This window comes from Scomber japonicus, chromosome 23 (assembly GCF_027409825.1).
Source record: "Scomber japonicus isolate fScoJap1 chromosome 23, fScoJap1.pri, whole genome shotgun sequence".
In the NCBI taxonomy this organism is placed as follows: domain Eukaryota; kingdom Metazoa; phylum Chordata; class Actinopteri; order Scombriformes; family Scombridae; genus Scomber; species Scomber japonicus.
In genome coordinates, this window is record NC_070600.1 from 13395295 (window position 1) to 13409471 (window position 14177).

Sequence of the window (14177 nt, forward strand, 5' to 3'; positions counted from 1 at the left end):
CCTGTAGAGGAGCATGTTGCTTGAATACAGAATGTAATAATGGTGCAACAAGGCTGAATATACAGTATAGTTTTGATTCTGTCCTAATGCTGTTCTACACATATTATAAATACTGTATTTGGTGGATGTTTGCAATATTTATTATTTTTCAGTGCTGTATTATCCAATATAAAGTAGGACTGCAACTAACAGTTGTTTTCATTATTGATTAATCTGTCCATTTTTTTTCTCAGTTGACCATCGTTTTTGTCTTACAGTCTAAAATGTTAAGATATTCAAGCAGCTGTCATATATGAAAAGGAAAAACAGCAAATCTTGATTTTTGGGAAGCTGGAACCATTAAGCCTTTGGCCTTTAAAAACAAATAAAAAGACAATTAAAACAATTAACTAATTATATCAGTATATATTATCAAAATAGGTGCTAAATACTTTAGGTATCATTGCAGGATGAAGTATTGTCAGTCTTCATACACAATTTCATGTCAATATTAAAATATCAGTGTGAAGAAATTACTATGACAGAATTTTCATTTTAAAATAAGTTGAACTTAAGATAACAGTTTCAGGTTCAGATTTGGTTGTGATCTAATGCAAAAGCATGAAACCATCAGATAAACAAAAGGATATATGATGTTTAATTTGTATGCAGGGATAATGATACACACTGATGAGAGAAACCCTTCAGGTTATTGTGATATGTGTTATTGTACATATTGCTCAGGCATAAACAGTGTGTTGATGAACTGCCTTTGATTTGATCAGAATCACATATTGCTCACAAATACACAATCATGTAGTAGTATAAACGATTTTTGAATTATATTCTTATATCTTACAGATATTTCTTTTTAGCATTGTATAGCATTTTAAATTATATATATTTTATAGCACAGTTCAAAAGATGAGAATATGAGTTTTACTACTCTAACTAAAATTGCTCCCTCTTGTGGAGGTAGAATATCAAATCAGTAATATTACAGTTACAGCATTGACAGTATTCTTCTAGATGTGTCCAGGGGTCAGAGGGAACCAATTGGCAAACATTGGATTGAAGAAGGAATGATAGAATGAAGATTTTCATGCAGTATCATTATTTTTTTACTGTTGGCTACATCTTATTGTTCTGCATTTGGGAACTAGCTAGATTTAATGTCTGTGTAAAGTGTGTGTTCTGAGTTTGCCACAGGAAAATGTGTAATTAACAGTGCAGCTGAATTTTAATGGTTAAAAAGGTTGCCAAGTATATAAAATTAAGTTTCAAAATTGTGGAAAAATAATTGATCACTTTTCTTTACACAGACATAGCGAAGAGGTTGTAGTTTGTATCAGAAAATCAAATGTAATGGGATATTGCTAATGTGGAAGATCACTACTGTGAGTTCTATGGGTCAAACAGGGTTCCCTTCTCTGGTTTTCAACATCACACTTGTTTCAGTTTGTTTCCTCAAACTAGTTGCTACTTTTCATAACAACTTTTTAAAATTGAATTATTCACCAGCTCTGCTCATCATCTGGAAATGCTATAGGGCTGTGTTTTATTTTTAATCAAACTCATGGCCCAGGTAAAGTGAATCACACCTGGACTTGAATCATAACATGAGTGTATTGATGTCCTGCCAGGATGCAAAGATCAGCTCAATGGAGCGCGGCTTGAGAGAGCTGGAGGAGGAGGTGAACATGCTCAAGTCCAATGGAGCTCTGAGCAGCGAGGAGAGAGAGGAGGAGATCAAGCAGATGGAAGTCTACAGATCCCACTCCAAGTTCATGAAGAACAAGGTGATGGATACACACAACACACACTAACATGCACACATATCAGCTTGTCTCAACGTTTTTTCTCTTTGTGTTTTGAAAGATTGCTGAATTTATGAGTTTACTGGAAAATAACTTCCCTTCTTTACACTTACCTCAACAGATATTTAACTTAAGTGTCAAGAACAAAAAGTATTACTGTGGGAATCATGCTCATTAAAACAAACCAGTGCGTCTGTCATGTGTGCAGACAAGCCAGTTTGGAGCCAGCTGGTTTTTGTTTTTTAATTTTGCTTCTCATACTTGTAACTGTTTTTGTAAAAGTAGTAATTTGCACCTCTACTTTAAATCTTCTTTATTTGATTTCACAAGTGTTAGCATACTTAATTAGAGGTTTACAGTAATACTTTCAATGCATTACATTCTTGTTTGAGACATGTAGGTATTATATGCATTTTGGCAGCTGTCTTGATTAACAGCTTAATACAAAATACACTATATATGAACCACCACAAACCTTTTTTAAATCTTATTGAAACTTCAGGGGTGACTGATCAGTGGTGCATTATTCTTTCATAATGACCTTTGTAGATGAACAGGTTGTGTATCCTTTAGCCTTTTTTCTACAGGCAAACATTAATTATTAAAGGATAGGTTAAAAAATGTTCAAGTCTCTTTTAAAACAACAATCAGGTGCCCAAATGAACATTGAAACAGGTTTGCTCACTTCCTCCTGTTGATACTGACCATTCAAATATTCTCTCCAAATGTGCTTACAGGAGGACAAAATCCACAGTCCTCATCATTAGGTGGTCTTTTTTGATGATAATATGAGACTCCAGATGTCCGCGTTAGTTAGATAAAGTGGATATCTTCCCATGTTAGAGCAATGTTTTCATGTTCAGCTTCAGTGGAAGGATTTTAACAAAAAGCTGGAATTTGATACTAAAAAGACAGTGACTTTGAAAGTTATCGACTCAATATGGACTTACTTATTTGGATCAGCGAGCTCTCTTTATCTTCTGTCGTATTCAAATAAATGTTAAATACATTTTTGCACAGAAGGAGGGCTGTGGATTTTATCCCCCATCAGCTACATTAAAAATGCATTTTGAGGGGGTCTCTAAATGGCCAGAATGAATGATTATAGCAAAAAAAACATTTCTACATTTATTTGTGCACCTCTTTATTGTATTAAGATAGATTTGAAAAATTGTGAACATATCATTTAACTTGTTGTATGAGAGCAAATACAAAGACACTCACTCTGTATATAACTGTAGTAGGGGCACAGGCAGTATGTAGATGGTTTTCATGCACTATCTCTGGCATGTGCCTGGGGATGCCAGGCTCTACTGTTGTGGTGACACCCTCCTCTCATGCCAGGTTGAGCAGCTGAAGGAAGAGCTAAATCACAGCCAATCAGAGAAGGAGGAGCTAAGAGAACGAGCCAATGAGCTTCAGCGGGAGGTGTCTGCAGTAAGAGACACACCTCTGTGTCTGTTTGCGCTCTTCTTCTCTTTTCTTTCAATTTTTCTCCACTTCTTCGCTCTCTCTGTCTCCCAGGTTGACTGGCTAATGGCTGCTGCTTGAATAGATTAGAGTATCAGTTAGTGTGACTGTGTGTTCAGACAGCAGGAAGCAACCATCACTCTCAAATGCCGATCACTATAAGCAGCTGACAAAAATAAGTTGATGTCTCAGAGACATTTTGAGATTTGGAGAGGAAAATGGAAAATCTAACCATATCCATTGGATATAATGATGGAGGTACTACTAATATATTAGTCATATATTCCAAATGTAACACCCACTAAAGATAAGGCTCTTTACTATATTGCAATGAGACCTTTGTCCAACTCTAGGATTACAAATGTGCATTTAATAGTCAGGTAAATTTACTAGGAGAAGGTATTTTTTATATACTTTATGTGGTGTGCTGATGATGAATCAGTTGGAAAGTCACAGTGGATGTTTCAGAGCAGAGCTGCGGGCCCCTGAATATAATTTTTTCCATTTTAATATTGGTCTATGATCCTTGGCTTTTGACAGTAATCTAGCAGTCTGAACATTACAGTTATGCAACAGTGATACAGTCTGTATGTATCTCTAACCTGCTTTTCTCTCCTTGCATGAGGTTTCTCTCAACTAGCAGCTTGGATCACTTGGCTGATGGGTTTTACGAGTGGTTTGGGTCCATTCTTTTTATTTATAGCGTTAAAATTCACTCCCAAAAATTCGCTCCCAGTCACCTCCTATAGATCCCAAAAGATGGAGTTATGAGTAATAACTTAAGCACTTAATGAGTGCTTATTTAGTAAAGCTTTAAAGGGATTTTAAAACATGTTAACAGGAGTATGTCATCCTCTGTAGTCCACAATCTAAGTGGGTCTTTCTTCTTTCTGTCCCCCCTCTCTCTTTATTTCATGTGTCTGTGTTACTCAGATGGAACAGGTGAAGCAGGATCTGAGTCGTAAGGACAGCGAGCTGTTGGCTTTCCGGACCAAACTGGAAACCCTGACCAATCAGTTTTCTGACAGTAAACAACACGTGGACGTACTCAAGGAGTCGCTCACTGCCAAGGAACAGAGAGCTGCTATACTACAGACTGAGGCACATAACTCTTCTAAATAGCACCATTAAATGTCACAAAAGGTCAGAAAACCATTAGTTTGTGAATATTTATAGACTTAATTAATTGACTTTTAATTATATGCATACACAGGTGGATGCGCTGCGTCTTCGCCTTGAAGAAAAGGAGTCTCTCCTCTCTAAAAAGAGCCAACAGATATCTGAGCTGACAGAAGAGAAGAGCACTCAGAATGGAGAGATCACCGACCTCAAAGACATGCTGGACGTGAAGGAACGCAAAGTTAATGTCCTGCAGAAGAAGGTACAGTCAGAAGACTCGTACATACTTGTCAACATGTCAACCAATGAATGAATGAATGTTTGATGAGTTTCCAAAGGTAGCACTAATATATATCCACTGCTACTCATGCTGCCTACCAGTATTTATTTATTTGTTTATTTGTTTTCAGTCAATCATTTAATCTTTATTTATGTAGCGCTAAATCACAACAAAGGTCCTCTCAAGGCACTTTTCACATAGAGCAGGTCTAGACCATACTCTTTAATTTAATTCAAAGAGACCCAAAATCCCCCATGAGCAAGCACTTGGCGACGTCAGCCCTTTAACAGGAGGAAACCTCAGGCGAGAGGGAGGGAGAGAGGGAGAGAGAGAGAGGGAGGGAGGGAGGGAGGGAGGGAGGGAGAGAGAGAGAGAGGTGACTGACAATCAATCAATAGGAGTGTTGAGTGTTGACAGCAATCCACAAGGACCAGGACGTTGACACCCCCAGAGAATAGAAAATGTGAAAAATGAATAGAAAGTGAGGCTAAAATAGCTTTTTAGATGACAGTGTTGTACACATTTTCTTCACTTACTCGCTATGTCTTACTCTCATTTCCTCTGTGATTTAAATCTGCTAATGCAGAAGTATAATTATTATTCAAAGAATGTAATGTTGTTATGCAATTCTACAACCACTAGATGGGGCTGTTGGACAGTGTGTAGTTTAGAAAATGGCCATACGAACACACAAAAGCAGCAGATAGGTGAGCAGGCAGACTAGCAGGTACACAAGGAGCTGAATTACAGGTGCTCTCTATGTGCTTTTTGGCTTTTTATTGTGTAATTTTTTGCGTGACAATATCTCTGTGGTAATGCTGTCAGATGGATCGGCCAAACTGACCCAGTTTGTCTTTGCTGTTTGGCAAACACACAATACTGATGGAGAACTTTCAAAAAGAGGCGGACATGAGGCAAAATACAAAAACACACATGGAGTTTTGAATGTTCTGGTAATCATTAAGACAGTTAAAATTGACTAATAAAAATATCACCATATAGTTGAATTCTTCCATTACCAGCCTGTTTGTCTCTTGCAATAAAAAGTCAACCTCTCCCCCTCTCTCTCTGTCCCTCCCTGTTTCTCCAGCTGTCCCTTGTTAAAAAAAAAACAATGTAGAGACAAAGCGTGTGAGGACGTAATTGATAAAGACAATCAAGCACACAGACATAAAGCAAGACAGGGAGGGGGAGGAGAGAGGCTGAGTGTGTTTGAAATCAGATGCATACTAATGAGATCTGCTTGTTCAATAAATGATGACCTCTGCCGTCTTCAAATAGAATACAGTCCACTGTCTGAGAGGGAGACAGAAATGCTGCTGACTCCTCCTTTATCTAATCTGCCCTTACGATTCCCTCTTTCTTCTGTGTTTGAGCATTTCATTTCTGCGTGTGGACAAACTAAAAATACCATCTTATAGTTTCCACTTTCTCCACCTCCGCCTCATGTTTTTATCTGTCACTGCATGTTAGCAGTAAAGGAAATTAACACGAGTGCATAGACAATTAATTGTGAAGATACCCGTCTGATTACCCATCATCCTCTACTCTTTGTTGGTAAATGAATTTTTTTGTTATGCATGAGGAGCACCAAGACATAAGGAGAAGCATCAGCCGATTATTGTTTTGTTAACGCATTCCAGTTCATTATCGCAGACGATTTGGGGGTCTAATATAGGACAGAAATGAGTGTGTGTGAGAGTGTGTGTGTGTGTGTGTGTGTGAGAGAGTGTGTGTGTGTGTGTGTAAGCATCCAGCAGTTGTCAGTTTCAGGAAGTGCAGACGGGATCAAAGAGTCTCTCCGCTTCTCAATGTCAAGTGTGTGTGTGTGAGAGAGAGAGGGAGAGGGAGAGGAGGAACTGTCAGTCAAGCTGTCAGGTGAACAGTTGATTAATGAGGCGCTGGAAATGTTTTACTGTATGAACACACACACACACACACACACACACACACACACACACACACAGTCTCTGCGGTAGTGTAAATGTGTCTTTCTCACCTGCAGTGGAGTCAAAGGTTACATACCAATCAGACTTTCTTTTACTTTCTTTTTTTTTTTTTTTTTTTTTTTTTTGGTGGCAGGTTGTCAATCGCTTGGTTTCATTTCTCTCTGGCAAAAGAAAGGAATAAGGAAAAAGAAAGAAAGGGAGAGTTAATTTTTTGTAATTTTACCACCCAAGTTCACTCATAACACTACATTACATAAGCTTTCAATCTCTCTCTCTCTCTCTCTCTCTCTCTCTCTCTCTCTCTCTCTCTCTCTCTCTCTCTCTCTCTCTCTCTCTCTCTCTCTCTCTCTCTCTCTCTCTCTCTCTCTCTCTCTCTCTCTCTCCTTCCACTCAATTCTTCATTTGTTATTTCTGTCCTGCTCAACCTTTTGTTCCATCCATTTTTTAATGAAGACCACAAAGTTGACATAACTCCTTATCTTTGTCTGTGATCTTCTTGCACACACAGTCCCACGCACACACTTTGCAGACTTAATCGGGGAAGAGCGAGTTCGTCAGTCATTTTTGTTGAGTTTGTGTTTTAACAGAAAATGAATCTGTTCCCAAATCACCGTGAGAGGAAACAGGAGGGGGAAGTAAAGAGATGGAGCTACAGCAGAGAGTGTGTATTTGTAGTAGGGGTTAAAGGTAGAATAGCTTAGGTAGAAAGTTCATATTTGACAAAACATCACCTCTCAGCCTCTCAGTCCTTTTCGTGTGTTGAAATGTCTCCAGATAGAATCACATTAAACACCTTTTAAAAGAAACTGCTCCGTATATCTAAGACGGTGTGGTAGATTGTGCTGTGTGGAGAGTTGTATGTTTGTTTTTTAAGAGGAAATCAGAGGACACTGGAGAGAAAGACAGAGAAATAAGAGAGGAAGAGAAACAGAGGAAAGCAAAGAAGGAGGCTTGCAATGTAAATAAGAACCTTGAAGACTTATTGTGTTTTATTGAATTTTCATATTTAATTGCGTGTTGTGTTTGTGTGTACATTGACTGTCAGATAAACGTACTGGCTTTCACTTTGTGAGGTCATATGTAATTAACAGAGAGTACTTTGCTCTGGGAAGTAATCACAAGGGATTCAAGCATTCTGCATTTACAGTAGAATGATGCAAACAATCATTTGGAAATACATGGACAAATGTTTATTGTAATTATAATTTATAAGTTTGTGAGATTTGTTTAATTATATTATTAACTTTTAACTCATTTTGATGAATGGCTTTGAGTGAGAAAAAGCCTGTAAATAATCTAAATCATCAAAACCTGCTCACTGCTGATGAGTAACAAAAAATTGCAGAACAGAAAATGAATATTTACTGTTTCTTCATACTGGCATGCTCACACGACACACTGCTTCATCTGTTTATAGGCTGTGATTCCATATATTTGTTTTATTTATATATATATGTTATTTGTTTATAGTTATTGATACAAATATAATTATTTTCAATGAAATGTACAGTTGTATTTAATGTCAGTATTTATTTTCCAACTGTAAAATGTCTTGTTCACATATCTTGATCATAACTCATCAATAATGAAATTAGCATTGTTTTTTTATTTTATGTTAAACAAATATTGGTCCTTGAATTGTTGTTGAAATAAAAAAAAGACAAATGTCAACATTAGCATAGACTAGACAAAATATTGCCCTTTGGTAAACAGGTGATTAGGTATCTCAAGGTCACTGTTTTGAGTGTTTCTCTCTGCAGATAGAGAATCTCCAGGATCAGCTGAGGGATAAAGAAAAGCAGCTGAGTGGGCTGAAAGACAGAGTCAAGTCTTTACAGACAGATACCTCAAACACCGACACAGCACTGGGAACACTGGAGGAAGCTCTGGCTGAGAAGGTACACACACACACACACACACACACACACACACACGTTGCTGGTCAACCTCAGGTCAACTCCTGATCAAGGTTACATTAATAAAACCATTATGAGCAAAACCACCGACCACCCACGTAATGACCAGATGACTCTGGATAATGGGAAATGAACCAATAATCACATTGGCTGTTTCATTTTTGAATCATTCACAGCATGTGTTCATAAAAGATCAGGAACCGTCTAATATGCAGCCACAAGGCACGGTCTTTAACCAAAACAACAAACACACTGTCACTGCCTGGGTCTAAACATTCAGGTGCCATAACCACAAAAGAGTCCTGAACCACCTGAGCATGAGAATCAAACTCACAGTTTTTATAAGATGTTTGAGTATTCAGTCCACTGGACGAGGACTCGACCCTGATTCTGGGAAACGAACCAATGACACTTACACCAGCAGACCACTTTAAAGTGTTTGATGAAAACATATTTTTGTACTGTTAGGCGTGATTGTGTTACCGAATCAAACCCCTTTGCACTTGTGCACACACGCACGCGGACACGCACGCACACACACACGCACGTACACACACAGGAAATACAGCTATTAATTGTCCAGTGACTAATATTCAAGGTGTCAGCTAGATGTGTGAGTGTTGGCAAGCAGATGTGGCCGATGACTTCTATTTCACCCAGAAGACTTTCTCAAGCTTTTTCCCTTCTTTTTCATTGTTTTAGCTTTTTTTCTTGCTTTATTCCCCAACATATTTCCATCTTTCTGTCCTTTTCTTGCTTTCGTACTTTTCTCCGTCTCACACACACACACACACACAAGTATTCTCTGGTTCCAGGATTAGCTCCTCTTCTAAGCTTTGTATAAATGCAAATTGAATATCTTCAAGTTTTGAACTGCAACATTTACCTTGGACTCTGAGAAATTGTGATAGGCATTTTTTTTATAGGCCAAATGATTCATTAATGAGGGAAAATAATTGGTAGATTGTTAAAACATAATTTCTAGTTGCAGCCCTCCTTCTAACTTGAATCCCAAAAGTAAGTCTCAACCCTGAAACATGCCTTTGAAGAAATCAAGCTATAATGCCCCCACTCTTAAGGTCAGTCAAATCGGTCCTTTCAAAGATCGAAAAACACAGGCTCACGCACTCACAGGACAGCTAGTATACTCTTTGAGATTCTTGCACTGCTTTGTGTGTGTGTGAACTTTTGTGCTTTTGCTTGAACTAGCCGCTGTGTTGTTCTATAGCTGGAGAGCTTCTATAGTGTTTTAGTGGTTGTGAATATTAAATCTTGTGCCAGAACGTATTACATGTCTAAAATCACCGTTGGCTGTTAGATCCTGTCAGAGCTGCCATGTACATTAAGTTTAATGCGACTGTTATTAGTATAGAAACTTGATATTGAGTGACTGTGAATGACTGTTGGAGTGTATGTGGTGATTTTATTCTCCCTCCGCTTCTCTTTTTCCGTCACTCCTTCGACCTTGCCTACCTTACCCTCTCTTCTCCTCTCTTCTGTCCTTCTTACTTCCATCCCCTCTGTCCCTCCTTCCCCTCTTCCATCTGTCTAGGAGCGCATCATCGAGCGGTTGAAGGATCAGCGGGAGAGGGAGGAAAGAGAAAAGGGGGAGGAGATGGAGTCCAGCAAGAAGGAGCTGAAGGAGCTGAGGGAGAAAGTCTCCCAGCTGCAGGCTGACCTCGCTGACCGTGAGGTAGATGACACACACATACAAACACATACACACATCCATATCTGTGCTGTGAGTCAGAAAAACACGCGCTCTCTCTCTCCTCTCCCTCTCTGTGTCCCTGTTGAGGAAACGTGATTGATCTATCGCTGCAAAACAGACCTCGGATCCTCCCAGAGTCCTCGTGCTGAAGGACAACAACGATAAAGCAGTCACGTTTCCTTAACAATAATATGCAAGACCCACAACCAATGAAAACGGAGTTCAGAGCTCAGCTCTTCTTGCTGTTACCCTTGTGATTCGTATAGAACACCGAAACTGAGGCAAAGAGGGGCAGACAGAGGATGACAAAGCATTTTCGTGCACTGGCTTCTCTTAATTCACCCTGCAGCAGTTGGACAGCTCAGTTGAAACTTTACCATTAACTAGCAGCTATACGCCCAGCGTTTAGAAATCATTCTTTTTTTATTATAACCAGTATCCATGAAATAAAAGAAGTTAGTGGTATCTCCACATTCTGCTGTACAAGCAGGGCCACATCTCAAACCACAAGCCAAATGACCACCAAGATGGCGCCATAACAAAGAAAGAAATGAAGAAACAGATGTTAATAGGGCTCAATTATATCACAATTCATTATAATTGTCTATAACCTGATGCTACAACAATCAATGACATCCAGTTAGAAGTTTTGTCAACCAACCAATATATACACATAAGGTTCATGTAAGGACACGTGTTAACATTGACACAGCATACGTATGTCATTTGTTGTGTTGAGGCACAAGAATATTGTATGTCATAGTGTCACAACAAGTTAACATTTGGACTGAGCCTGGAAAGCTGATTGCAGCCTTTATGCTAAGCTAAGCTAACCACTGAATGGCTCCAGCATCATATTTACAGTACAGACATGGGAGTGGTATTGATTTCCTCATTTAACTCTCAGCAGTAAAAAGAATATGTGTAAAAGTAAACTATTCATATCCAGACTATTCATTTAAAGGGGGAAATACACCCTAAAATCAAATGCACACATGTTGTAGTAAAAAGTACTTTGTGCCTTTTCAGACTTGGACTATTCAACTAATTTTAGTGATTGTGGGGTCATAAAACCTGTTACTGTCCCATTATATAATTTCAGAAATACATGGGAAAACTTGTGGAGAAAACACGCATTCCTCTCAACAGTGCTAAATGCAGATTTGGGGTTTGTCTGACAACAGCAATATATATACGTACCTAAATATAAACAGAGTAAGCAGCAAGGTTTCACTGACCAAAGCCCAGCCAAACATGATGATCTGTAGTCTGCAGTTGGTATTGTCAGTCAAGGGTAAAATTACATGTCTGAGTGTCTCTTCTCTGCCTGTCGGTTTCTGTTTCACTGCCCCTACCAAAAGAGGAAAAGACCAGAAAGGAAAGGGAGAGAGACTTCACGGATGGAGGGATTGAGCTGGAAGAGTGAGAAAAGAGACAGGTCATGGGAAAAGGTTTTGAAGAACAAGGGATGGAGTTAGTCTCCCAACTTTGGAGGAAGGATAATTCAAGTTTATGACAACTTGCATTTTACATTTGTATTTTTTTTTAAATAATTCATATCAGTTATAATATACAATTGTGATCAATTATAATAATACATAATTACATTGCTTAGGATGCAGCAACATATAAAAGAGCTTCAATGGTACAAGAAACAGTAGTCAGATGATGAGGCAGGTTTTAAACAAACTTCCAGGATAACTTATTTGGATGAGAAAATAAAAATTATCAGCTAAACTATGTGTTGAAAACATCCATCACATTATTGTTTTGTCTCCTGGTTCAATTTAGAAGTTGTATTCACACACATTTTTTCTGAGCATTGAGCCAACCTTTCTGGTGTGCTGGTTTTCAGTTAATCTCAAAATTAAGTGGTCTAGCAACTACTAATTAAACTTTTGGCTTGTTTACAACTTGTCCCCGCATCTAATCTCTCAATCACAGTCACAATGTTGCTATAACTGATAGAAATGAACTTTCAGATGGTAGATTTTGCTCATAGAGACAGAGGATAGTCTCCAGGTTTCATTGCTAAAACTGGGTGGAAACAATTAGAGAGTTATATGCATGCATTACAGAACCAATCCAGTCTTTAAGGCGGCCCTTCATATTGGGGCGGTGACATGCAGGTCAACAGAGGAGAACGGGGGGAGAGCATCATTTCCAGTAAACCAGGCCCTTGACAAAATGTAAAGGTAGTAGTTTGTGGCCATTCCCACCGTAGTTCAAGCAACCACTGTGCATTTAGAAATCCCCAGACTTTGGTAGGTGGAGGTCTCAGATTGTCTGGTATCACAAGACCTGCTGATAAACCCATGAACAAGACACCAAACCCCTGACTGTTGTGGTGTTAACTTCTGTCCATATCATTCATTGTCTCTCATTTTGTCCCTCCTTTTTACCCTCTAGACATCTGTGTTGGATCTGAAGGAGAAAGCTTCCTCTCTGGCGTCCTCAGCTCTGAAGAAGGACAACAGGCTGAAGAGTCTGGAGATCAGCCTGGAGCAAAAGAGAGAGGAGTGTGTCAAACTTGATAACCAGCTCAAGAAGGTTAGCTGCAATACAACACCAACAAGATGCTGATGATGAAACCAGCCATCTAATATGCACCCAGTTTCAGCTGAAAGGGAAAATACTAAAAAATATAATTGAATATAATGATGTGTTAATGGGATTATAAAAGCATGAAAATTGGAATCTTACACAGATGGATGTAGAAGTTGTATTTATTGTCCAAATTTAACACCCTTCTCAGGCTACATTTGGATGAAGACTGGAGGACTAAAAAGTTTCCAAAAACGTTTTTAATGTTGGCTGTGATGGACAGACACAGTTTAGCCAACAAAACAAATTCATTATATGAATCTCAGTCGTGAGGAAAACACATTCAGTGCACACTGTTTAGACCAGAAGATAACTGCACAGAAATGGAGGGTTTAAACTAAAGAACTTCTCTCAACTATCCCCTTCCTTTTCCTCCCTTAACTATTTTCCAAGAGAGATGTGTGTGTGTCAGTGTGCGTTCATTTGTGTGTCAGTGTGTGTGCATGTGTGTGTGTGTGTGTGTGTGTGTGCGTGTTTGCATATCACATATTCTCCCCCACACAGCAGCCCATAAAATGGTGTGTGTGTGTGTGACGGCTTGCTGACAGCCCTACAGTCATTTTCACAGAGTGGAGAAGACAGCACCACCACCACACCCTGAGTGTGTATGTAGCTCTGTGTGTGTGTAAGTGTGTGCGTGTGTGTAAGTATGTGAGAGAGCGAGAGAGGGAGAGTGTGTGTATGAAGGTGTCAGTGGAGCTCTGGTGTTTCTCTCATTAGAGTTTATTTCTTAGTCTCTTTCTGTTACCTTGGATGGAAGAAAGACCTAAAACTTGTGTCTCTGTGTGTGAATTGATTGACATTCTGCATGTGACACTGTGTGTGATGGGTTTTTTTTCCCAGTGTTATTTGTCTTTCTCTCTCTCTCTTCCCTCCACCCAGATGTTCTTATTATATCGTCAGACACCCAAACATTTTCTCTCCACATAAAGACCTGTAAAAACTGTTGTGCACTTCCAAAACTAATACGGTTTATGTATTGTGGGACCGAGGCGTGTGCACACACACACAAAGTCAATCTGTCCCAAGAGCAACATTTGCTTCTGGGAAACACACACAGCTGTTCTAACCTCTAAGCTGGTTATAACTCCTTTTTTTCTTTGTTTCATTTCTTTCTGTTCTTCGTTTTATGCATCCTCTGTATTGCCTAGCAGAGCAGCAGAAAGAAGAATGACTCCAACTCACTTTACCTTTTCATGCTTATACTGATCTTTACATGAATCAGCATTATATGAGTTTGCATGTTGTGTGTGTGTAAACAAACTGAAGCTCAAGATATCATTAGTTATCCAGACCACAATGTTTAGAATTATTAGTAACATATCTTAACTT

The 14177-nt window shown here is 38.8% G+C and overlaps 1 protein-coding gene across 2 annotated transcripts in view; it reads left to right on the forward strand.

Annotated features, from left to right (window-relative positions):
• LOC128385217 (ELKS/Rab6-interacting/CAST family member 1-like) overlaps window positions 1–14177 on the forward strand; it is a 123862-nt gene that overhangs the window by 33651 nt on the left and 76034 nt on the right. Inside the window, exons 8-14 of one of the 2 annotated variants that reach the window (XM_053344069.1) lie at window positions 1623–1778; window positions 3141–3233; window positions 4200–4367; window positions 4480–4647; window positions 8375–8512; window positions 10083–10223; window positions 12651–12791. In XM_053344069.1, the coding sequence (XP_053200044.1) occupies window positions 1623–1778; window positions 3141–3233; window positions 4200–4367; window positions 4480–4647; window positions 8375–8512; window positions 10083–10223; window positions 12651–12791 (1005 nt within the window). The remainder of the gene's footprint in view (window positions 1–1622; window positions 1779–3140; window positions 3234–4199; window positions 4368–4479; window positions 4648–8374; window positions 8513–10082; window positions 10224–12650; window positions 12792–14177) is intronic. The other variant, XM_053344070.1, reaches the window with a different exon arrangement.